Source organism: Macrobrachium nipponense, chromosome 18 (genome assembly GCF_015104395.2).
Source record: "Macrobrachium nipponense isolate FS-2020 chromosome 18, ASM1510439v2, whole genome shotgun sequence".
Taxonomy (NCBI): Eukaryota; Metazoa; Arthropoda; class Malacostraca; order Decapoda; family Palaemonidae; genus Macrobrachium; species Macrobrachium nipponense.
In genome coordinates, this window is record NC_087211.1 from 80029224 (window position 1) to 80054771 (window position 25548).

At 38.3% G+C, this 25548-nt stretch overlaps 1 protein-coding gene across 1 annotated transcript; it reads right to left on the reverse strand.

Moving 5' to 3' along the window:
- Positions 1–7785: 7785 nt before the first annotated feature.
- Positions 7786–25044, reverse strand: LOC135196662 (uncharacterized). The gene is given in 13 exon segments (XM_064223496.1): positions 7786–8157; positions 9404–9685; positions 10135–10710; positions 11311–11559; positions 19283–19507; positions 20459–20868; positions 20905–21523; positions 21526–21710; positions 21713–22239; positions 22353–22559; positions 23117–23180; positions 23379–23561; positions 24709–25044. Coding segments are annotated over 13 exon segments (3984 nt in total). The 5' UTR covers positions 24959–25044; the 3' UTR covers positions 7786–7950.
- Between the last annotated feature and the right edge of the window lie 504 nt (positions 25045–25548).

Genomic DNA, 25548 nt, shown 5'->3' on the forward strand with positions numbered 1-25548 from the left:
TTATTTTATCATCATTATTGATATCATATCTACGAATGTTGCTTTGTAAAGTGAAGCTGAACTAACCGTTTTCGTTATTGTCGAGGAATGCTGTGCTGCCATCTCTTGTTTATATTTTCACTCCATGGACTAAAGTTATTTCTTTATTTGGTTGTCCTTGTTTTTGTCGAGGAATGCTGTGCTGCCATCTCTTGTGTATCTTTTCACTCCATGGACTAAAGAAGTTATTTGTTTATTTGGTTGTCCTTGTTTGATTTTGTTTTCTTAACATTGAGAGTCCCCGGCATATCTCTGATCACTACCTGACACCTAGCCACCGTAACAGTAAGTACTGAAAAGACTCCTTTATATAATTTGTTCTATGTATTAGTGTCTTATATTATGTCGTGTGTTAAAGTGATTCAGTGTTTAAAAGTGTATACTGTATAACTAATGAAGATTGTTTGTGTATTGGAAATGTCATATGTTAACCTGTGAGTGTTTAAAGTTTATAGAGTATAACAAGGTTTTACTTCATTGTGCATTTTCTGCATTCAAGAACATAATTATATTAGTGTTATATAGCTGTAAATGTTTGTATCTTGCAGAACTCCTTAGACCTTGGTCAGTCTTCTCCATTCTTGATCCTAGACTCTAGACTCATGGTCCTTGGATCTTATTTAATCTTAAGACGCTCCTGATTCTTCGTCAGATTGTATTCACGTGCAGTACTTTTCCTGATCCTGATTATACTCGCAAGATCTTCAATAGAACTTTATATTATTATAAAGTTCCTGGTGTTATACATGAAGTTTGTTAATTTTGTATGTTTCAGTTTGTAAATATTTTGAGTTAATAGAATTTTTCATGTTATACCTTTATATTAAAAATTAAACAAGCTTAATGAACAATCTATATAATTTTAAAAGAACCAGAGTTCATGGATTATAAAATCTAAAAACCATAACTCGACAATTGGCGCAGTGAGTAGGATGATTTGTTCATGAATTTAATTTATTGTTTTCAATTTGATTTTGTACCAGGAATTGATGAGAGAAGTGTCTGACTTGGACCCCAGGTGTGTGTTGGTTTCAAATTTGAGTCTTGTTTATCTTCCCTTTTTGATTCTATGGAAATAAGGTAAGACCTTGAAATTGTTAAAAAGAGTATGTTATGGAAATTTATGGCTGGTGGTATGTCGCTGTCCTGTTGTTGACTTAAAATTTTTGTAAGTTTTGCAATGCGTTTTTGTATAGAGCGTTAATTAGATGTTAAGTATCTTTATTATATGCTTACAATAACTTTTGCATTCTTATTAGTATACGGGCATTAATTAGAGGTTGAGTATCTGATTAAATGCTTAATTTTTGTGTGCATTCTTAAACTTATATATAAAGTTTGCGCGATTTGTTTACAGCAATACATTATGAATTAGTTTTGTGATTCAGTGTTTGCTAACAATGTAACTGCGTTATTGTTATAATGGGCTTGCTTTAAGTGACTTGTTCTTAGCAGTCTGTCGAATAATTTATGCGTGGGTCAAAGTTCAACTTCGCATTCATTAGGTAGTGTTTACATTTTACGATGATTGATTATTCACGTAGTGTAATTTTCTAGTTGTCGTTCACTTGTTTTCAAGGGAATGCTACTTGGATGTATTTTGTACGTTTAGTTATCGTGTACTGAATTTTAATATTCATTATGGATGTTAAACAGTTAATTGACAGTGCAATTAAACAAGGCCTTACTGGTGCTCAAATTGATGAATTTGTACAGAAACAGTTAAAGCTTCAGATAGAATATGACTAGGTCCGAAAGAAAGCAGACTAAGAAAGAGAAGAAAGAGTCGCAAAGCGTGAGTTAGATAAACTAGAGAGCGAGAGAGAAAGAAAACATGAATTAGAGGTACTTAAATTGAAATATAGTCCTGATTACACTCCAGATCATAATCCCATTGTTGATCCCTTAAGGTCGTCTTTGCCTAAAATTCCACCATTTGACGAGACCGTAGACGAAATAGACTTGTACATAGATCGCTTTGAGAGATTAGCGAAATTTTACAAATGGAAAGAAGAAAATTATTCAATGTTATTGGGAACTCTATTGCGTGGTAAAGCTTTGAAAGTTTATTGTAGCTTGTCCAGCGATATTGTCAATAATTTTGTTGCACTTAAAGCTCTGCTTAAAGCTTTTCACATTAATTCTAATGTATATCGAAGGAAGTTTAGAGATTCTATTATTGATACTGACGAAAGTTTTGTACAGTTCGATTGTAAATTGGGACAATATTTTGATAAGTGGTTGGAACTAGCAAATGTAGAGAAAAATTATGAATCTGTTAGAGATTTTATGATTTTTGATCAAATGTTATCTAGTTGTTCTAATCTTCGTTCATTTTTGCTAGAACAGTCATTTCAGAATTCGTGTCAACTTGCTGAGAGTGCAGATAGATATATAGTTGCTCATGGTATGAAGAAAGGCCGTAAGAGTAATGATAAAATTCACTCTAAACCTCATGCTAAACCTCTTGCTGATAAAAATTCAATTTCTCCTAAAGTTTCGAATTCAGTAACTACATCTGATTCTAATGTTAAATGTCATCATTGTGGTGAAGTTGGTCATATTCGTCCTAATTGCTGTGTACAAATTAAATAAGAAATCTGATAAAGTAGTGCCTAAAATAGGTGTAGTACTTGGCCGTGAAGAAAAATTGCATAATTGTGTAACTGATACCGATGGAAAGATTTTTGATCAGTCAGTTGAGATAGTTTTTGATACTGGGTGCAATACCGTGGTTGTTAGAGATAAATTAGTACCTTTAAATTACCCTCGTGGCAGGAAAGTGAAAGTTTATGACTATCTTGACCCTCGTGGCAGGAAAGTGAAAGTTTATGACTATCTTGGTAGACCTTTGTACCTAAATACAGTGCATACAATTGTTTTGTCCAAGTTCTTTTCTGGTGAAGTTAAAGCTATTGTTGCCCCCATACGTTGCGCAGATGTCATTATTGGTCTTATACCTGGACTTAAACATAATGTTGATGCAGGTTTAAGTTTAATTCATGGTGATGAGTTTGCTTCTGATCGTAACGTTAACGTTAATGTTGTAACGAGAGCAAAAACTAAGTGTAAAGTAAATGAACGTCCTATGTCTAGTAATCTTGAATCTTTGGATAAGGAATATGGTCTTAATTCTGATGAATTTAGGAAGTATCAAAATTAATGTCCTTCACTTGCTAGTATTCGTAAGTTGCTTGATAACGAAGAAAGTGTAACCTTAAAATGTCTGACAATAAAGTACGTAAATATTGGAGGTTTAATATATCGTAAGTGCATTGAAAGTAGTAAACCTGAAAATGTGGGAAAATTACAGTTAGTTGTGCCAGTTCAGTACCGTAATATAATCATTAAGTTAGCACATGAATTTTTATTGGCGGGACACTTTTCATCTCGTAAGACTATAGATAAGATCATGCAGAAATTCTATTGGCCGAGGGCAAGCTTAGATATACATAGATTCTGTAAATCTTGTCATTCGTGTCAAAAGTTCAGCAGTAAACCAAAGAAAGTACCTTCAGTGCCAATGCCCATTGTGAATGAACCTTTTTCACGTATTGCTATTGATCTAATTGGTCCTATCACTCCTTCTACTAAGAAAGGTCATAAGTATATTCTTACGGTGATGGATATGGCTACTCGATATCCCGAAGCAGTTGCTTTACGCAATATTGATAGTTTCTGTAGCTGAGGCATTAATGGAGATATTTTGTAGTTGGTATACCCAAAGAAATCCTTAGTGATCGTGGCACTCAATTCAAGTCTGATCTTATGTCTGAAATTAATAAACTATGTATCAAAGCCATTTACACAAGTCCTTATGCATCTTGTAACGGAATGGTTGAACGTATGAATGGAACTTTGAAAAATATGCTCAAGAAAATTTGTATTGATAACCCGAATGAATGGGATAAATATATTAATGTTGCCTTATTTGCATATCTTGAAATTCCAAATGATAGTTTAAAGTTCAGTCCTTTTGAATTGCTGTTCGGTCGAAATGTAAGAGGTCCATTATCTATTTTACATGAATTGGTATCTAACAACAGTATTGATGGAGAATTAACTAGTTATCAGTACATAATTAACCTTAGATAAATTGCAGAGCATGGCTGAAGTTGCAGTAAATAATGCCAAGAAATATAAAGAGTATTTTGATAAGAAAACCTCTCGGAAATTCAAGATTAATGATTAAGTTTTGGTTATGCTTCCAAATAGTTCAAATAAATTCCTTATGCAATGGAAAGGTCCATATGTAATCACTGATGTTCATTCTAATGGTGTTGATTACTATGTCAAAGTAGGAAATAGATTAAAGTTATATCATGCAAATATGCTTAAAACTTATCATAGAACTAAGATTAGTGTAATTCAACAAGAAGTAAATTATCTTGTAAATTCATCAAATTTGTTTTCGGCACTTCAAGCTGAAGTACAGCCTGTTATTGCCGTTACTGACGATAATTGTTGTGAATTGCCATAAAGAGATGAAAACTCTGGTAATTATAATTTTTGTGAATCTTTGTCATCTGATAAAATTAATGATCTTTAATGTTTATTGAAGTCATTTACAGAAGTCATGAGTGATACTCCTGGTCGTACTAAAACTATTTCTCATTATGTAAAATTACAAAGTGATGAACCAATCAGAGCTAAGAACTACCCAATTCCTTTAAGTTTGCTCGATGAATTTAATAAGGAGGTAGATAGAATGATTGATATGGATATTATTTAACCTTCAACTTCTGGTTATTGTTCACCTGTTATTGTACGAAAACCTAATGGAAGTATACGTTTGTGTTGATTTTAGAACACTTAATAAATATTCAGAATTTGATGCAGAACCGATGCCTAGTATAAATGACTATTTACATAAAATGAATGGCGCTAAATATTTTACTGAATTAGACCTGTGTAAGGGGTACTGGCAGGTTCCATTAGATCCTAGAGCTATGAAATATACAGCTTTTTCTACTAAGTATGGGTTAATGGAATTTAAAGTGATGCCATTTGGTCTTAAAACCGCGTGTGCAACATTCGTAAGATTGATGAGACAAGTATTGTCAGGGTTATCAAATTTATCTTGTTATTTTGATAACATTGTTATTTTCAGTAAATCCTGGAGAGATCATCTTAATCATATTAAGTTAGTTCTTTCAAGACTTCGTGACCATGGCCTAACAGCTGGTCCTGATAAATGTTTCTTCGCATTCAGTGAAATAAAGTATCTTGGGTATAAACTAGGAAATAACTGTTTATCGCCTATTAAATCCAGAGTAGATGATATTGTTAATATGCCTGTTCCAACAACAAAGAAGGACTTACGTTCATTTATGGGAACTTTAGGGTATTACAATAGATTTATTCCAAACTTTTCTATTTTGGCTGCCCCGATTAGTGATTTATTGAAGAAAAACTGTAGTAATAAATTAAATTGGTCTGATAATCAACTTAAATGTTTCAATGATCTTAAAGCTTATCTTTTAAAATCTATCTTTATGTTGCCTGATGTAGAAAAGAAGTTTTATTTGCGAACAGATGCGTCTTATGTTTTGGGTGCAGTTATATTGCAGGATCATGATGGTATGTTTAACCAGTTTGCTATGCAGGTAGGAAATTAAATAAATCTGAATTGAATTACTCTACTATTGAGAACTTTTTGCAATTGTTTGGGGAATAGAAAGATTTAAAGAATTTTTGTATGGTAAAGAATTTGTTCTTCAAACAGATCATGCACCTCTTAAGTATCTTAGCAGTATGAAAAATAAGAATGACCGCCTTATGCGTTGGGCATTAAGTTTGCAACCATATTCTTTCTTTATTGAGTACATAAGAGGGTCTGATAATGTGTTCAGATATGATCAGTAGATGCATACAGTTTTTTTTTTAAGCATGTCGTTCAAACTTAGTAGGGGGGTTTGTCGAGGAATGCTGTGCTGCCAACTCTTGTTTATATTTTCACTCCATGGACTAAAGTTATTTCTTTATTTGGTTGTCCTTGTTTTTGTCGAGGAATGCTGTGCTGCCATCTCTTGTGTATCTTTTCACTCCATGGACTAAAGAAGTTATTTGTTTATTTGGTTGTCCTTGTTTGATTTTGTTTTCTTAACATGGAGAGTCCCCGGCATTTCTCTGATCACTACCTGACACCTAGCCACCCGTAACAGTAAGTACTGAAAAGACACTTTTATATAAATTGTTCTATGTATTAGTGTCTTATATAATGTCGTGTGTTAAAGTGATTCAGTGTTTATAAGTGTATACTGTATAACTAATGAAGATTGTTTGTGTATTGGAAATGTCATATGTTAACCTGTGAGTGTTTAAAGTTTATAGAGTATAACAAGGTTTTACTTCATTATGCATTTTCTGCATTCTAGAACATAATTATATTAGTGTTATATAGCTGTAAATGTTTGTATTTTGCAGAACTCCTTAGACCTTGGTCAGTCTTCTCCATTCTTGATCCTAGACTCTAGACTCTTGGTCCTTGGATCTTATTTCATCTTAACTCTCCTGATTCTTCGTCAGATTGTAATCACTTGCAGTACTTTTCCTGATCCTGATTATACTCGCAAGATCTTCATTAGACCTTTATATTATTAAATAAAGTTTCCTGGTGTTTATACATGAATTTTGTTAATTTGTATGTTTCAGTTTGTAAATATATTTTAAGTTAATATTATTTTTCATGTTATACCTTTATATTAAAAATTAAACAAGAAAGCTTAAAAATGAACGATCATATATAATTTTAAAAGAACCAGAGTTCATGGATTATAAAATCTAAAAACCATAACTCGACAGTTATATACATATATCTATGAAGAACACAAGAGGTATTGTAATTAATCTAAAACTGAATTTAAGTAATACTATATGCTACACTAAAACATTATAACTAGAAGAGATAACAAAATGTTTATTGATAACCCTAGCATAGCCTTAAAATCCAATAGGCCTCAAACAATTGTTTATCCTAAGCCCAAAATTGTATACAAACTGACACTAACTATGTACCCCATTACAACAGCATACTCCATGATAAAATTTCTACCATACACCTACAAAGTCCCTTTCAATTCAACTTGTCAAAATCATTGCAAAATAATGGTTCTCATAAACTTCTGAAATTAGCAAAAAAAATAATCAGCCTGGGGCTAGAAAATATTAATTTTAAATCATAAATATTAATCAGATAAGTGGAATGGAATGAAATATAAAATTTAGGACAAAGGCCCTGGTTGTAGTATGAAACAATTGATAGGAGATACTATAAACAGAGGTACAGTAAAAGGAATTGTATGCCTATCTTTGCCACTTTACCATTTCTGATCCCAGTTTTTATTGTATCTTCTCACTTTCACCACTTATCTATGTAAAGGAGGAAGAGAATGGAATATGAAATTTCAGCCCAAAGACAATTGCTGGAACCTACGAGGTCATTCAGTGATGAAAGGGAAATGGAGAGTAAAAAGTTTGAAAGGTTTAACAGGAAGAAAACCTCGCAGTTACTCTATGAAACAGTTATTACGAAAGGGTGGAAATGGAGACACTCATGTTTAGGGTAGTTTAGCCGAGCTCAGAAAGGGCCTTATGCCACAACGTGGTTCTAAACTCGGGTCCCGACATTCTAACATTTCTGCCAACATTACCCTTACTTCATGTCAGGAAGTGCTATGTTAATAGTTACCAAAAAGCTGTAATTTTGTCTTAATACATACATAAAGGTACAGTAAAGTAAGCACAGACAAATTTTTAATTTATTTATAAAATGTGACATAAATAATATCGAACGACTTCAAAAGCGTCAGTGGAAAATCTCATATAAAGTAATGATACTTTTGAATACCTGCATTTGAGTGATTTCTAGATAGCTAAGGAGACTGGATTCAATTCCTAATGCACTTTTACTTAGAGGTATGCAGCCTGAGAAGTGTCATGAGCTTGTATAGATGAATCTGTCTCGTCCTCCGTCGAGATCAAACTGGGCAAAGTTCCGCGCGCTCTGATGGAAGCTCCTTCCTTGATGGTTAATTCCGAATTATTGCCATGTGATAAAGGCCTATCAATCTGGTTTGACCCCACCGATAACTTCAGTTTCTTGCTTGCAGAACGAACCTGGAATTTTTCAAAGCTCAGTTATCAGCCTTTAAGTCTTTGAATAGAAAGGTTTGTGTATTGCAAATTTTTTCCAATTCCCATCCCAAGAAACCCCCCTTTTTCACCCAGTCTTAAAAATTCCCAAGAAACCCCCCTTTTTCACCCAGTCTTAAAAATTGCAAATAAAATTATATTGATCAAAACCTTTTATAAATGCATTATTGGTTTTATTAAAAAACTTTCACCTTTTACAAAAAAACAAATAATAATCACTGTGAGGTTATCCACCTACCATGGAAAATATAAGTAGATCACTACAGTACTTGAAACAGTGAAGTGTTTTTATACAAAAAAAAACTTTCTTATTCACACTAATTGCTAAAAATTAACCAATTTTTCTGCATTGTACATGTGCCCAACATTCAAATTATCTTGAAATAAAAAAATAATCAGTACTATTGCACAGGTGCAGGCAGTGAGCAAAGTCGTTCTTCAGATGTTTGATTCCCTGAGCTGACTGAATGGGGCTGGGAGGTAATTTTATACTAAAAAATTAATCTAGAAAACAAATCCTTTACTTATCATTTGCTCAAACATCAGGTTTTTTAATTTTCTTTTAATGTTGTGTGTTCTTATAGACAATACTTGGAACAGTGAGTCACTGAGCCAAGTCATATACAAAACTGAGCCTCTATATAAAAATAATTTTACAAATACTACGGGGAGCAAGCACACCATATTATCAATAAACAAAAATAAAAATGGAAATTACAGTGCTGCCATTTTTTATGCAAACATAGAACCAAGGATTTTCAAATATATAGGCTCAGTCCTTCTGTTCTCTACATCAACTACATTCCAACTGGTGCAGCTACTGGACATATACCCTTCAATACAACTTTAAACATCATCCAGTAATAAAAATCCATTCTTGCTCTTTTGTCTTTAATGTTTAAAAAAAGCCACTGTAGAGAACCAAGTTCAACTGAATAATTATAAAACAGGAGCTTTTCACCTTCACTAGGGTCATATTCAGCTGTTCTAAACTAATTATAAAGTTTTTACAGAAAAATAAAAAGTCAACACGAAAACTACCAAAGAGAAATTAAAATGAAAACTATCAATCTGGGGGTCTTCCTTGACTATCATGACTTCTCGAAGGGCAAAGGCTCCCATTTTACACTTATTCACTTGAACTTGGTTTTTTACTATGGCTTTTTTCTTAACCAATAAACAGTATTATGCTGCGTTACTATCAACTAACCTGAGAGTACTGTACATCATCCACCAATACCGTAACCTGCATATCCTTCGAGTTCTTGGCCTCTTTATCTTCGTCAGCATACACAACGATGTAAGTGTCTTCGGAATTAACATCTTCCGCTCCAATTACTGATATAAACGGAGAGGTAGCTGCAGTCACACCATTAGCTTTGCCTTTGCTTGCGTTTGACATATCCGAGGCAAGGAGTAGTTCCAAATCACTGTGCCTTTCAAGAATATGGTTTTCTATGGCTGTTCGTCTCATAAAGCCCTCGCCACAAATCTGTAATGTTGAACTGAATATAGAATTTAGGCCAAAGGCCAGGCACTGGGACCAGTGAGGTCATTCAGTGCTGAAGCATAAATTGATAGTAAAAATTTGAAAGGTGTGACAGGAGGAAAACCTTGCAATTGCACTATGAATCAATTGTTAGGAGAGGATGTTAAGTAAGAAGGAAGAAAGAGAACATGCAAGGAGGTACAGTAAAAGGAACAAAAAGGGTTGCAGTTAGGGGCCAAAGGCAGGCGGCAAAGAACCTAGAATAGCTAGAATAGAAGAAATGGTAGACATTACTACATTATTGTGCTGTTGTTCAAGGAGTTACAGAATAGTAAATCATACTTCAGCCTATTTTGAAATATTTAGTTAAAGCTTATGGCATAATGGTTATCCTAATACAAATGCACTACATATTTTTGCAATGGACTGAAAAACATAAAAGAATAACTTACCTCACACTTAAATCTTTTATTAGTTGAATGAATATACATGTGGGTGCGCAAATTGGTTTTCTTATTAAAAGCCCGACCACAGACAGGACACTTGAAGGGTTTTTCCCCTGTATGCGTTTTCATGTGCTCTTCTAACTTGGCTTTGCTTATGAAGTACTTTTTACAAACGGTACATCCAAAATCTCTGATATTATAGTGAGCGTACTGCAGGTGTTTCGAGACAGAGGAGCTGGTGGCAAAACAGGAATTGCAAACGGTGCATTTATAAGGCTTCTCTCCCGTGTGCGTTCTTTCGTGATTTTTCCAAGTGCTGTACTGCTTGAACCACTTGGGGCAGTAATTACAGCCGTAAGGTCTTTCGTTCGTGTGCACCCTCATGTGCGTCCACAGGTATGCTTTGCGGCTAAACTGCTTGTGACAGATGGTGCAAGAGGTTTTCGTTTCACCACTGTGACTCTTCATGTGCAGAATCAAGTTCCTCTTGTCGTTGAGTACCTTGTTGCAAATCTCACAGAAAAAGGCGTCACTTTTTACCGAATGGCAATTTCGCATGTGAAGACCTAGGTACTTTTCCAGCTGAAAAATATAAATGGCTGTGTTTAAAATATCCATCCATTTTCATGGAAAAATTCATTAAATATCAAAGGAACAATGGCACTGTTTCAGACATATCAAAGGTACAGAATATCAAGGGCTATGGTAACCCTCTGAAATTTAGATGATGTCATTTGCTGTCTCGCAAACTGACATAATCACCGAGGTTTTACTGATGCGATTTGAAGTCATGCAAATCTTTAACCACTGAGATTCTGATGACTGCAAATCGGATTACCATAAAATTTTTTAGCTGTCTTCAATGCCCCACTTGATTTTTAATTACTGTTTTTACTAATATACTACATTAAAAGTAAAAGAATTTAGCTTAAAAATAACACAGTAAGAAACATTATATCACAAAAACTAAATTTATGGTGAGCAACAAAAGTACTGGCCATAGTCTAATTTGCCAAAGGAATCTCAAATGGTAAAAATAAAAGAAAAAAAAAGCTAAAAAATTAACAAGTCACTTAAAGGACACTAACTTGTACAAAACTGGTATGGGATATCCAGTATCATACTTCATATTTCAACCTGTCACTCTGAAGATAATATTTCAGTATTCTAGTATCCATTTACCTTGAACGACTTGTCGCACAGCAGGCACGTGTAAGGAGTAACGTCGCTGCCCTTGGTTTCACAAGCTTCCAGGTGGGCATCTCTGTAACGCTTCTGGGAAAACGAAGCATCGCACAGGTGACACGTGTACTGAGTCGGTTCCTTCTTTTCTTCCATGTGGGCGATGTGCATGTGTCTGTAGAGCTGACTGTGCATGCTGAAGGATTCACTACATTTCTTGCATTTGTAGGGTTTTGACTTCAGGTGTACCTGAAATGGAACAGTTTTAGATTCTGAGAAGACAGCAAATACAAAAACATGACTATTTTGGTATTTTTCATTTCTAACATGAAAACAAACAACCCCTTTTGCAAAATAATAAGACCTCAATATGATATTGTTAAGATACAATAAAGTTTTGTACATACTTACCTGGCAGATATATACGATTAATGGCCCACCCAGCCTCCCCTCAGGAGACAGGTGGAAGAGAAATTATGGCTTAGAAAACGGGAATAGTTCCAGACCCCGCCACCCAGCGGCGGGAATGGTGGATCACCTGACCTACCTGTCGCGTGTGCCGCGAGTTTTGAAATTCTGTCGGGACGACCGAGTCTATAGCTAAGTATATATCTGCCAGGTAAGTATGTACAAAACTTTATTGTATCTTAACAATATCATTTTTGTACAAGTAACTTACCCAGCAGATATATACTTAGCTGATTGGCACCCTTGGTGGCGGGCAAGAGACAGCTAAAAACAAAATAATACTTAAACTAAATACATTAAAAAACAGGGAAAAAACAACCTATGTTCTTGGATAACATAATCCATAGTTCCTACCTTATTGGGCTGAAGACTTCATGACTACTGTCGATGAGTCTGCTTGCCTCAAGAGACTTCAACGAGGAATGAACCTATGGTTGAATAACACACTGGATCGTGTCAATGGGGGCTAGCCCGCTTACGCGACAGAGCCTATACTGGATCGTACCAATGGGGGCTGACCCACTTACATGGTAGAGCCTTGACCTTTTGTCATATCAATGGAGACTCGCCCTCTTACATGACAGAGTTAAGGTTATTAAACAAATCACAAAGAGCACTGAAGCCAATCCCGATCACCTGACCATGTTAGTCTTGTTACAATCTATGAATTGTAAGAGGGTCCCTATTCCCTCTGACAATTAACCAATAAAAATAACCACCAATAAACAGTAATTTAAGCCTTAAACTAAATAGGAAGGATTAGCCTCAGCCCCTTCTCCCAGCACTGAATTCGCCGAAACATACGCTCCCAGAGCAAAGCACTTTTCGTACGAAATTTTAACGTCTCTTAGGTAATTCGAGGCGAACACCGAATTACATCTCCAAAATGTCGATTCTATAAGAGTCTGAAGCGACCATGTTTTGTGAAATGCCATAGACGTAGCTATGGCTCTCACTTCATGAGCTCTCACTCTGAGAACCTTGAAATGCTCTTCTTCGCATTTAAGGTGAGCTTCCCTTATTACATCTTTTATGAAGAATGTAAGGGCGTTCTTAGAAATCGCTCTTTTCGGATCTCTTACAGAGCACCAAAGACTTTCATCTGTACCTTTCAGCAACTTCTTCTTCTTCAGGTAGAACTTGAGTGCCCTGACTGGACACAAAGTCCTTTCTAGTTCTCTCCCTGTTAATGAAGATATTCCTTTTATCTCAAAGCTTCTTGGCCAGGGCTTTGAGGGATTTTCATTTTTCGCTAGAAAAAATGGTTGAAAGGAGCAAATCGCTGAATCCTTCTTAAACCCCACTTTACCTTCCAAAGCTTGCAACTCGCTCACTCTCTTGGCTGTTGCTAACGCAAAAAGGAATAAAGACTTTCTTGTTAAGTCTCTAAACGAAGCTGCGTGAGAAGGTACAAATTTCTCCGACATTAGGAACTTGAGGACCACATCCAAGTTCCAGCTAGGCTTCTTGATTACCTGTTCTTTCGTGGTCTCAAAAGACCTTATAAGGTCATGAAGATCTTTATTGTTTGTCAGATCTATTCCTCTATGTCGAAAAACTGAGGCCAGCATACTTCTGTAACCCTTCACTGTTGAAACTGCCAGGTTACAGTCTTTTCTCAAATATAGGAGAAAATCTGCGATTTCCGTTACAGAGGTACTGGAGGAGGATATTTTCTTTTCCTTACACCATCTTCTAAAACAACTCCCACTTCGACTGATATACTTTAGAAGTGGAGACTCTTCTGGCTCTTGCAATAGCCTTCGCCACTTCTCGTGAAAAGCCCCTTGCTCTGACAAGTCCTTCGACAGTCTGAAGGCGGTCAGACTTAGAGCGGGGAGGTTTTTGTGAAACCTGTCGAAGTGGGGTTGTTTGAGAAGATCGTTCCTTAGTGGAAGCGATCTTGGAAAATCCACTAACCACTCCAGCACCTCTGTGACCCAATCGAGAGCCGGCCAGAAGGGAGCGATGAAGGTCATTCTTGTTCCTTCCGAGCAAGCGAACTTCCTCAATACTTCTCCTACTATCTTGAAAGGAGGGAAGGCGTAAGCGTCCAAGCCCGTCCAATCTAGCAGAAAGCTGTCTACTGCTACTGCTTGAGGATCCAAGATCGGGGAGCAATAGGTTTCTAACCTGTGATTCTTGTTGGTCGCGAACAGGTCTATATTGGGCCTTCCCCACAGATGCCAAAGTTGTTGGCAAATCTGAGGATTGAGAGTCCATTCCGTGGGTAGGACTTGTTCTTTTCTGCTTAACAGATCTGCCCGGACATTTTTCTCTCCCTGCACAAACCTTGTGAGGAGAGAGATCTTCCTTTCCTGTGCCCAAATCAGCAGATCCTTTGCTGATTCGTACAGGGAAAAGGAATGCGTCCCCCTTGTTTCTTTATATAAGCGAGGGCTGTTGTGTTGTCCGAGTGAATCTGAATCCCCAGACCTGAGACCTGTTCCTCGAAATGAACCAAAGCTAGATGAATGGCTGTTAGCTCTTCTTGTTTATGTGCCAGGACACTTGTTCTCCTTCCCAAATGCCTGACACCTCTTGCGAACCTAGGGTCGCTCCCCACCCTGAATCTGAGGCGTCTGCAAACAACGCTAGGCGAGGGTTCTGTAAGCGAAGGGAGATTCCTTTGCTTAGTTTCTGTGGATCTAACCACCAACGGATATTCTCCTTGATCCGTTTCGAGATTGGAAAAGTCTCCCAGATTGTTGGACTTCCAATCCCACTTCTCCTTCAGATAAAATTGAAGGGGTCGTAGGTGAAGTCTTCCTAAGGAAACGAACTGTTCCATCGAGGAGAGGGTCCCCAGCAAGCTCATCCATTCCCTCGCGGAACAATGTTCTTTCCTTAAGAAGACTGACACCTTTTCTAGGCAGCGTTCTCTCCTTTCCTGCGAAGGATACGCTAGAAAATCCCGAGAATCCATCTGAATCCCCAGATAGACAATACTTTGCTGGGGAGTCAGCATGGATTTCTCGTGATTTACTAAAAGTCCTAAGGACTTTGTCAACTTTAGAGTAACTAATAGGTCCTCCAGACATTTTTTCTCCGATTGGGCTCTTATTAGCCAATCGTCCAGATATAACGATATCCTGATCCCTTCCAGATGTAGCCAATAAGCTACATTCTTCATGATGTCCGTAAAGACTTGAGGGGGCAGTCGAAAGTCCGAAGCACATCGCTCGGAACTGGAACACTTTCCCTTGGAACATGAACCTCAGATACTTCCTTGCTGCCGATGAATTGGAGGCACATGGAAATACGCATCCTGAAGGTCCAGGGACACCATCCAGTCCCCTGGACGAAGAGCAGATAGAACAGAGGAAGACGTCTCCATTGAAAATTTCTTCTTCAAGACAAAGAAATTCAGGGCACTGACGTCTAGAACTGGTCTCCATCCCCCCGATGCTTTCGGTACCAGGAATAGCCGATTGTAGAATCCTGGAGACTGGAGATCTTGAACCAGTTCTACCGCTTCTTTGTAAATCATCTGTTCCACTGCTTGCAACATAGCAAGCTTTCGGACCGGATCCGAGTATCTTGCGGTCAACTCCCTTGGAGTTGTCGTCAAGGGAGGATTTTCCCTGAAGGGGATCAAGTATCCTTTTTTCAGGATAGAGAGGGACCAGGAGTCCGCTCCCTTCTGCGCCCAGACTTTGGCAAAGTGGAGTAGCCTGGCGCCTACTTTCGTCTGGAGGACTTCCTGTTCATCTAGACTTCCCGAAGGACCTTCTAGATGGTCTACTCTTTCTCTCTGGTCTTCTACCTCTAAGAGGGGCTCTAGAAGAGGAGGCTCCTCGAAAGGGCTGAACAAAAGAGGCTCTCTCTTTCTTCTCTAAAGGCACTGCCGGCCTAAACTTCTTGGCTGAGTGCGTGAGGAGATCTTGAGTTGCCTTCTCCGTAAGAGATTTCGACACCTCTCTAACCGTCTCTTGTGGAAAAAGGTGCGGGGATAAAGGAGCAAAAAGAAGAGATGTCCTTTGCAAGGTGATACTGCTCTTGCTAAGAAAGAGCTAAAGACAGATCTCTTCTTCAATACTCCCGTTCCAAAAAGAGAGGCAACTTCCACAGAACCGTCCATGACCGCTCGGTCCAGGCAAGCCAGGACGCTCGAAAGTTCCTCCATGGAAACAAAGTCAGTGTCCTGAGCTCTCTTCGCTAATGCTCCTAAAGCCCAGTCCATAAAGTTGAAGACTTCTAGGGTTTTAAAGAGGCCCTTTAGAAGGTGGTCCAGCTCACACATGCCCCAAGTCGCCTTAGCAGACAGCAACGACTTCCTCCTAGCAGAGTCCACTAAGGAAGCAAAATCCGCATCCGCGGAAGAAGGCAGACCTAACCCCATCGGCTCTTTGGTCTCGTACCACCTTCCTGGTTTGCCTGTTAACTTGGAAGGAGGGCAGGAAAAAACTGTCTTGCCCGCTTCCCTTCTGGAAGTCAACCACTCTGAAAAAGTTTTTAAAGCCTTTTTCATACAAAGAGCGGGGCGCATCTTAACGAAGGAAGACGATTTGAGAGCTTTAGTGCTGGACATCAACGATCCTGGTGAAGGAGGGTCCGCAGGATGAAGGGAGTCTCCGAACTCCTTTAGCAGCAAAAGAGAAAGTCTCTTGTAGTCCGAAACTGCTACATCTACAGGCTCTTCGTCTTCCGATACCTGGTCCAACTGATCTACAGAAGGAGATCGTTTTGGAGTGATCTGGCTCTTCCCGGGAGAAGAACTCCTTTCCCGAGAAGGGGAGCGCGGAACATTAGCACTCCTATACGAAGAGTGAGGCTCCTGTCTGTCGGAAACACTCTTGTGCCTACTAGACTCTTGTTGTCTAGGTTGGTCGGGTTCGTGGCGCTTGCTAGGCTCCTGGCGTCCTGATTCAGGGCGCTTGAAAAGATCCCCGCGTCCTGATTCCTGACGCTTAACAGGCTCTTGGTGCCCTAACACTTGACGCCTAACGTACTCCTGGCGTCCTGTTTTCTGGCGTCCTAACTCCTGGCGCCCTGACTCCTGGCGCCCTGACTCCTGGCGCCCTGACTCCTGGCGCCCTGACTCATGGCGTCCTGGCTCATGGCGTCCTGGCTCATAGCGTCCTGATTCCTGCCTTCTAGCAGAATCCTGACGTCCTGAATCCTGTGTTCTAAGAGGCTCTTGACGCCCTTTCTTGCGTCTTGCTGCCTCTTTGCGCCTGTCTGGCTCCTGGTCCTGAAGACCCAAGGGATCCTGATACCTAAATCGGTTTTCCGGTTCCTTGCACCTAAACCGATCGAGACTTCTGCTCGATTCGCTGCGTCTAAGAGGGCGCTTCGGGGAAGATAGCCTATAAGGCGAAAGGGCTCTTCTCTCAGGAGAACAACTCCTATCAGACGAGTCTCTCGACGAAGGCGATAAACGCCCTGGAGATCGTGAGAGTTCTCTCCTATACGAAGCAGGACGCTTAGCGGAACTCTTAACAGGGAGCGAGACATCCTTCCTCCTTGTAGAGTCCTTAGCCAAAGAGCCTACGAGTGAAGCTAACTGCTCTTGCAGATTGACCAAAAACTTCTTGGTAGGATCCTGAAGAGCAGGCTCCTCTTGTCTCGTCTTCTTAGGTCCCGAAGGCCAATCCTCGGGAAAACGCTCTGGGCTGGAGTCAGCCGCGTCTCCTTTAGGCGCCTTCCAGGCTCTCTTCAAAGGGCGCGAAAGGGAGGCCGAACTCCATCCTCGTTTAGGAGAGGAAGAGTCTGAGGCCGAAAAACACTCCTTTAGGACGCCTTTTCTACGGCAATCCGAGGCAGCCTGGGACTTAACAACAGGATCTGCCGAAGGGACGCCTGACCGTTGGGGATGTTCTGCATCCTCCCTGCGGCTTTCGACATTCCTTCCCCCCTGGTCCTGGGAGTTTGGAAGAGGTCTAGGCCTAGGAGCAATGAGGAACCGGTCAGACGCCCCCTCCACTGCACTGGGGACACTGCACAAATCACTATCACCACTCTTACCTTGGTTTAGAGCTCGTAGCCGAGCTTGAAGTTTCTTAATTGAAGCTTTTACATTTTCCCTCTCTGACGAAGAATCTTTGGATTCAGAACAGGGAGAAGCAGCTGAGGCTAAGGGAAAATTGTTAGAAGGAGAGTTAATTTCTTGTTCTAAGGAGCAAGATCTACTAGATGACCTAGCTGAAGCCTTTCTCACTCTATCTCTCTCAAGCTTCCTAACATATGATGATAATTCCTTCCATTCAAGCTCCGTAAGGTTCTCGCATTCCACACAGGTGTTAATAAAAGAACATTCATTCTCCCTGCATTTAGTGCAAATACTATGAGGATCCAATGCCGATTTAGGCAGCCTAACCTTACAGTCTTCCCTACTGCAAACTCTAAACATAGGTGAAGCCTTAACGTCAGACATCGTGAAAGAGTAGTCAAAACCAAAGTCGAAAAACAGTCCACAATAAGCGTATGCCAAGCCAGAGAAAAAACAGAATACGTCACCAAAAAACCAATCCAAATTCTCGGCAAACGAGTTGAAATCCAAGATGGAGGAACGAACAATAGGTGTTGTCCGTTCAACCGACAGAGAAATTATGGCTTAGAAAACGGGAATAGTTCCAGACCCCGCCACCCAGCGGCGGGAATGGTGGATCACCTGACCTACCTGTCGCGTGTGCCGCGAGTTTTGAAATTCTGTCGGGACGACCGAGTCTATAGCTAAGTATATATCTGCCAGGTAAGTTACTTGTACAAAAATCTTAAATCAAAGACTAAATTACAATTTTAAACAATTTAGACAGGTTTTTTTAATACAGATCTATAGTTTACAGAAGTCATCTTGTAAAAGATAAAAATTGGCCACTGTCTGTAAGAGAGCAAATGTAATGTACTTACAATACATATACTTGTTTCATGGTGTGAAACTCTACAGATGATCATAGAATATTTTTAGTTTACATAATGATAAACTACAAAAATAAATTGTTAAAAATGGAAGGTTTTCATACAAATGCATTTTCAATCAACAGGGTAACAGGATGCAATGGTATGGAGTGAACAGAATAAAGGAACTAGGTCAGAAACCAAGCACAGGGACCTCCGAGATCTTTCACGCTGAAAGGAAAACAGACAGTAAAAAGGCTTTAAAAGTTTAACAGGAGAAAAACCTTCTAGTTGCACTATGAAGCAAATGTTAGGAGAGGGTGGAAAGTAAGACGAGGTACAGTAAAAGGAATGAAACAGATTGCAGCTAGGGCACAAAGGGACATTGCAGAGAACCCTAAATAATGCCTATAGTGAAGCTCATGTGAATTAAATTCACATTATGACTTTAGTGGAAGTAATGGGTCTGGAACCTATACATGATCTAAACTAAGAAATACAGTAACTTTAACAAAGAGAGTGCCCTTGGAGGAAAACAAAAACATCTTTTTTCTAGTTGTTTTTTTATATTCAGGACCACACAGACCTCATCTTCATCCAATGTGTACATATGCTAAGAAAAAAAAGTTTAACAAGAGAACTTAACATCACAAAAAACACCTACTCTGTTATAGTGGCCGATCAGGTCTCTCTTCCTCACGTAAGACGCACTGCAGTGCTCGCAGGAATAGCTCTGACCACCGTGAGAAGCAGCATAATGATCACACGCACCACGCTGAGTTGAAAATCCTTTGTGACAGCTACTGCAAACCCACGGTTTTGCAACATTACCTTCTAAGCGGTAGCTCATCATGTTCCTCTCCTCTCGAATTCTGGCACGCTTCTTCCCCTTAAAGTAGGAAAAATACATATTGAACAGAAAGATCTAGTAAGTTGTAATTCAGGGCTCCAGCATCTAGCTACAAACAGATTATGTTAACATTTCTAAAGGAATTGACTGCAACTTCAAAATACTGAACGATTTAAAAAAAGAAAAGGAACTTACACCACAAAATATTCCAACCTACGGAGAGATGGCCAGGGTTTATAACAGTTACATAAAACCTATGTATACTAATTTATACAGCACAAACATGGGAACTGCTTGGGAATAAAGAGGAGTTTCTGTTTAGGTGTGATGGCAGAATTTTTTTATTCAAGGTGACAGGAAAATGGGAAGACGGTAGTACAGATGAAGAATTGAGTGAGAAATGAGGTGTCAAGAAGCTGGGAAAAAAACCTACTGAAATCTACAATATTGCAAAGGCTTGGACAAATGATGAGAAAGGATGAGGAACAGCTGGCAAAAAAGCAATAAATATGGAAGTAGCAGGATGAAGACCAGTGAGAAGACATATGAAATCACAAGGATAGTGGACAGACGATGAACTAAACCTGACAGCAACTCAAGCAGAAAAACACAGGAAAGCCATGAGTAGAGAGAACTTATTTTACGCCTAACCCCATAAAGAGGGAAGATGATGTAAAAACTGTATATGTATCATTCTTGATGATGATACAATTACCTATAAAACTTAGTTTGGCATACAAAAATGAAATGACAAAATGACATACTAATTCAGCAACAGTTGACAAAATAATGAGTACTGTAGGGTATTTACTAAATATGTACATGGACATTCCACCTGTGAGCAAATACATCGTATGTTAAAAACCTACTTAGTAGCACTGGCCTCTTTCTCAACTAATCTTTCTAGAAAACTCAAATGGAAATAAAAAACATTAAATCCTGTTACACATCCTCAAATATTCAAAATGAAAATAGAAGAAAATATCTTACCACAAGAGGTTTCTGCATCGGTTCATGAGAAACTTTGGAATTTTCTTCTTCTTTTGCTTCAATATCCTCGCCGAATGTTTCAAAACCACTGTTAGAATCCATCTTATTTCCAATATCTTTCAAACCCACGTCTTCTTTCTTTGCATCCAAGTCTTTCAAAACTTCTTGAATATGACCAAGCGGGGCCATGCAATCTCCTTCATCAGATTTAACTTCTGTTTTGTTAACAAACTTTGAAGAATTGGAAGGTGCATGGTCTGAATGCAAGTCAGGTAAGACTTTCTCCTGACAGACTTCCTCTGAAGCATCCTCCCCTCCAGGACCCTCGTCGGAGTTTCCTTTATACGACTTCTTTTGGGAGGCTTCGCCGTCAACTTCTGTTAAAAGCTGGTGATGAAACAGTTCAGGATCTAAACTGATTATCTTTTTTGGGAGGGTTTAGCAACCGGGGTGTAAGAAATCATCATTCAACTGTTCTTCCGCATTTAAGGGATTACCCTCATCTTCCGTCCAATTTGGATTACCAGATTCGGGAATAACTGATTCAAGCTCCCGATGAAAAGGCTCGCTTTTAATGTTTGCTCCTTTGATGTCCTGTGACCTTTCAACTCCATCGTCTGCTATTTCCTTTTTGACACTACTTAAATTGACTGGTATTTTCATGACACTTTCCTCAGGACTTTTGTCTCCATCAACTTCCAAGTTTTCTGTATTTGAGACGTATTCAGTCTCATTATTAGCGGAAAACTCATCGTCGTCGTCATCACTTAAAAGCACAGGGGCAAGTTTTTCTCCTTCTGTTTTATGTTTGCGTTTTCTTTTAGCAGGCTGAATTATCTCCATTATTTCAAAACTCTCTCTTACGTACTTTTCAGTATCGAAAGCATCACTGAGAATATTGAGAGATGGATCAGTTGAGGCACAATCTTTCCTGAGCTTGCAAAGTAATTGTTCCCCTTTTTTATCATCATCACCATCATCTATAAATTTATTTTCAGCACAAGCAGACGGGCCCTCTGCATTCCCTTGCAGACGTGACATAAGATCACTTCTTCATCGACAAAGAGCTTCTCTTCCATGTCTGTGATTTTATCAATGAGCACAGAGCACTTTTTACACAAAACCCAAGGCCCTACAAGGGACTCGTGATTAAGGGCACATGGAAAGAACTTCTCAAACTTTTTCAGCGCTTCCGACTGGTCAAGCTTCGAGATATTTTGGAACAAACTACAAGATTCTCTGAAGTCGTTTTCGTGATAGCCTTGCAGGCAATGCACAATGGCTTGATAACCTGAGATAAGTTCATGTATTCATCGAGGACAATCGTGACGTTTTCGATATTCTCTGTAATGTCAGGAGGCTCTGATTTGATCTGGACTCCCTCGTTAGTATCATCACAGCATGACTGTGACTCTTTTGTCTGCTGAACTTCTAGTGTATCTTCTTCTTCCCTTCCCAGAGAATCATCAGTTTTTACTCTGACAGGCTGTGATGATTTAACTTGGTGATATACTTCCTTATGGGCATCAAGATCTGCACTGTTTGAAAATAACTTGAAACATAAATAGCATCTGTGGGTTCTGTATCGACCCTGACTACGGCTTCGAGTGGACTGTTCTAGGGCCATTTTCTTGATTTGTTGACTATAATGTTTCGATTCCACTTTGTATTCTAAATCCCTTTTTTTGTTATGATCATTCTTTCCTGATTTCTTTTTATTAGAAATGATATCAGCAGGAGTCTGATAAGATATACAGTTGTCTTTTTTTATCAAGGCCTTTAGGAATTTTCACTGGGTAATCACAGTCAACATCATCCATGTAGTCAAACTTCGCATCAGGCTTGGAAATGCAATTTGCAATGTGATCCCGGAAGAGTTTTTGGCGACGCATACTTCTTTTCCACAGCTACTACAAATTTGTGACTTTTATGGACCCTGCAGTGCTTGAAGAACTCTTTCATGAGTGAACAGCGAAAGGAACAGTAACGGCACTCGAACGAACTCTCTTCGCTGTGGACTTCTCTGACGTGATTTCGCACATAGTGCTGATTCAAGAACTTTTCTCCACAGATGTAACACTCGTCGTCCACCTCGTGGAACCTGCGCCGGTGAATTTTCAAGGGATCTTTCCGAATGTAGTACAGCCACAATCTTCACAGGAATACAGAGTAAACCTGAAAAAGGAAGGGGAAAAAGAAAAAATAGGGAAAACTAGTCACCGTATAGCAATACGTAACAGAAAGTTACTGAACAGTTAAAAATGTGTTGTTGTTTAACCAAACACTTTTTTATGTAATTAACATGGAGCACAAATTTCCATTTGTCATCCAAGGAAGTATTTCCATCTGATATTTTATTGTGATTATTACAATTGCGTTTCGGCAAGGAAAATATAAACACTGTGATTTCAGTTAGAAAAATACAATGCAAATCGCGAGTTTGGTCAATATGAGAATGCATTGCTTCCATCAATGTAGCAAGTATTCAGAGATGTTGAATGCAGCAAGTAGAAGTGAGGAAGATATAACTGCCATTTACTTTGGAAAGTGCGAGCCTACATTCCAAACTTAAAATGTACACATTTCTCCTTGAATGCCACAGTGGTCCAAATATGTACCATTGTACTCTAAGAATATTACTTAGTTTTAGTTCCTTACCTTTTCTTGACATTTGTGGGGTTAAGTTCTTTCTCTTGATCCACTGGCCTCAGGACTGCTTCAACTGAAAAGCAATATAAGATTGAGTTGTTCCATGTATATTTCCAAGCAACAACTTGAAGTTCTCCATAATGCTGGATAAAGTTGAATTTACATTGAGGATGAGTTTCAGGCTTTGGTATAAATACACGGAATATAAAATAAATGTGCAAAAAAAAATAAAAAGATCCTATTTAGACTCACTGTTTCAGATACATTCAACAATGGCAACCTACCTGAATGAACCTACTTACCCATGATCCAAACGATGAAGCAATGTTATGCAAAACACTTTTCTTTCCAGGGGACTCGTCTTTAGTAACAGACGAGAGACTGTAGGCCATCATCTCCCCTTTGTTAGTCTGTATCACGGATCCTTCAGCTAAAGTGGTTGGGAGACTGTCCACTGTAAAGAAAATTGGAGAATACTCAGTGTTCTGACATTTGGAAGACTATCCCCTGTGAAAGAAATCAAGAATAATCAGTGTTTGACACTGGAGACTACAACAGTAAGAGAAATCGAGAGTACGTACTCAGTTTTATTGACACTGGAAGACTATCCGCTGTAAGAGAAATTGAGAATATGTATTCAGTGTTACTGACACTGGAAGACTATCCACTGTAAGAGAAATTAAGAATACTCAGTGTTACTGCATGTATCTGTGTCTACTGTAACATTGCATGAGTTTTCACCGAGGAAATATGGCAGATAATAAACACTCAAGCAAGTTCTTGCTTTCTAGACATGGATGTCGATCAACTACAGATACCATGATTATGTAAATGTAGTATTACCTTTAAATGAACAATAAATAATCAGTGCTTTAATAAATGAACAGCTGTACATAGCTTTAAGCAAATTAAAATATAAAACTTTATTTAAAAAGGCTACGAATATGAGATTTCCTAATAACTTCATCTATGATATAATACACCACCTGGTTTCATTAAAAAATGTAATTAAATTTGTAAGAGCTTAGAAAAACATTGTTTTTTAAAAAAATTTTCACTTCCAAACTACAGTAATACTTTGCCAAGTATATCCTTTTCCTGTATCCACACTATGTCCTAAGCCACAGACTTTTCAGTACAAAGGGTATATGTACTGCTTTAAATAAACAAAATTTGTGAAGTGTAAATAAGAATGAATGTTGCATGGATGATGCAAAGGCCGAGTGCAGGGAAAACACTAATAGTTCTGGAGTGCATGTACATAAAATTCCTCATACAATAGCCTTTGTTCAACTAGGAAAAGCTCAACACTCCGCATAGGCTGACGAGTGTTGAGCAAACACTGATCATTCTGGAGTGCTTGTGAAACTACATTACCGCTCCCATAACCTCTGCTCTGCCAGTAATCATGGTACTCTACATATGCTGACTGACTTAATCAAGGTGGTTGGTACAGTTTTATCAAGCAACTCCATTGCGTTGTTACCTAATCAACATTAATTTGTCATTAAGTAAATGTGCTTTGTTTCACATGCAGTGTTACCCAAAAAAAAAAAAAAAATTCTTAAGAACTTCTATGGAAATCATTTCAAATTACTTACATGTGCTACTATCTCGCAAAGGCAGTCTTGGTTTAGTCTGGGACATCAACTTCACATACTGCCTGCCGCCAGCAGAAGATAACGACGGCTTCCTATGAAGACTTGTTCTTACTATAGGCCTGTTTATCTTCGAGGACACATCAGGAGCTTTGGAAACGGAAGCGTCGTCTTCTATTAGTGCGACATTCAAAAAGATATTTGGGTCCTTGTCTTCTGGCAATGGTGCCCCTTCTTCTGGTTCCTTGTTCATGTGCTCGTTTATGCTGGAGATGGTTCCTGGGCCTTTATATACAGTCTGAGGCGCATCCAAGGACTCCCTAAAATCAATGAATCTTTCAGAATAAAATACCATGAAAATACTATATTAATGAAAATTGTCAAAACTTTAAAATAAAATTTAATACAGTTATTTCTTCTTTCCTTGATACATGCTCCTAATGAAAATATAACATTTTGAAATTTTTGACATAAAACAGTAAAGACTGCACAAACACTATATTAAATGTATGAAATGTTTACAACTACATGGAGTACAAATATGATATGTCCAGTTTTTAATCTTCAAGCTTCTCCTAGAAATACGTGACTTCTATTCTCCATCTTAAAATGTAATGATTCTACCATTATCTGATAAATTCACAAAACACAACATTCCCTTTACATACTTTGGTCTTTTGCAATTTTTGGCATTTACCATAGCAAATGTGATCTCATTACCTGCATAATAAGATCATAATTATCATAACATCAATAATAATAATAATCATAATAATAATAATAATAATGCACTTGTATAGAGAATAAAACTGCTGTATAAATGCTGTTAATATAATTCTCTTT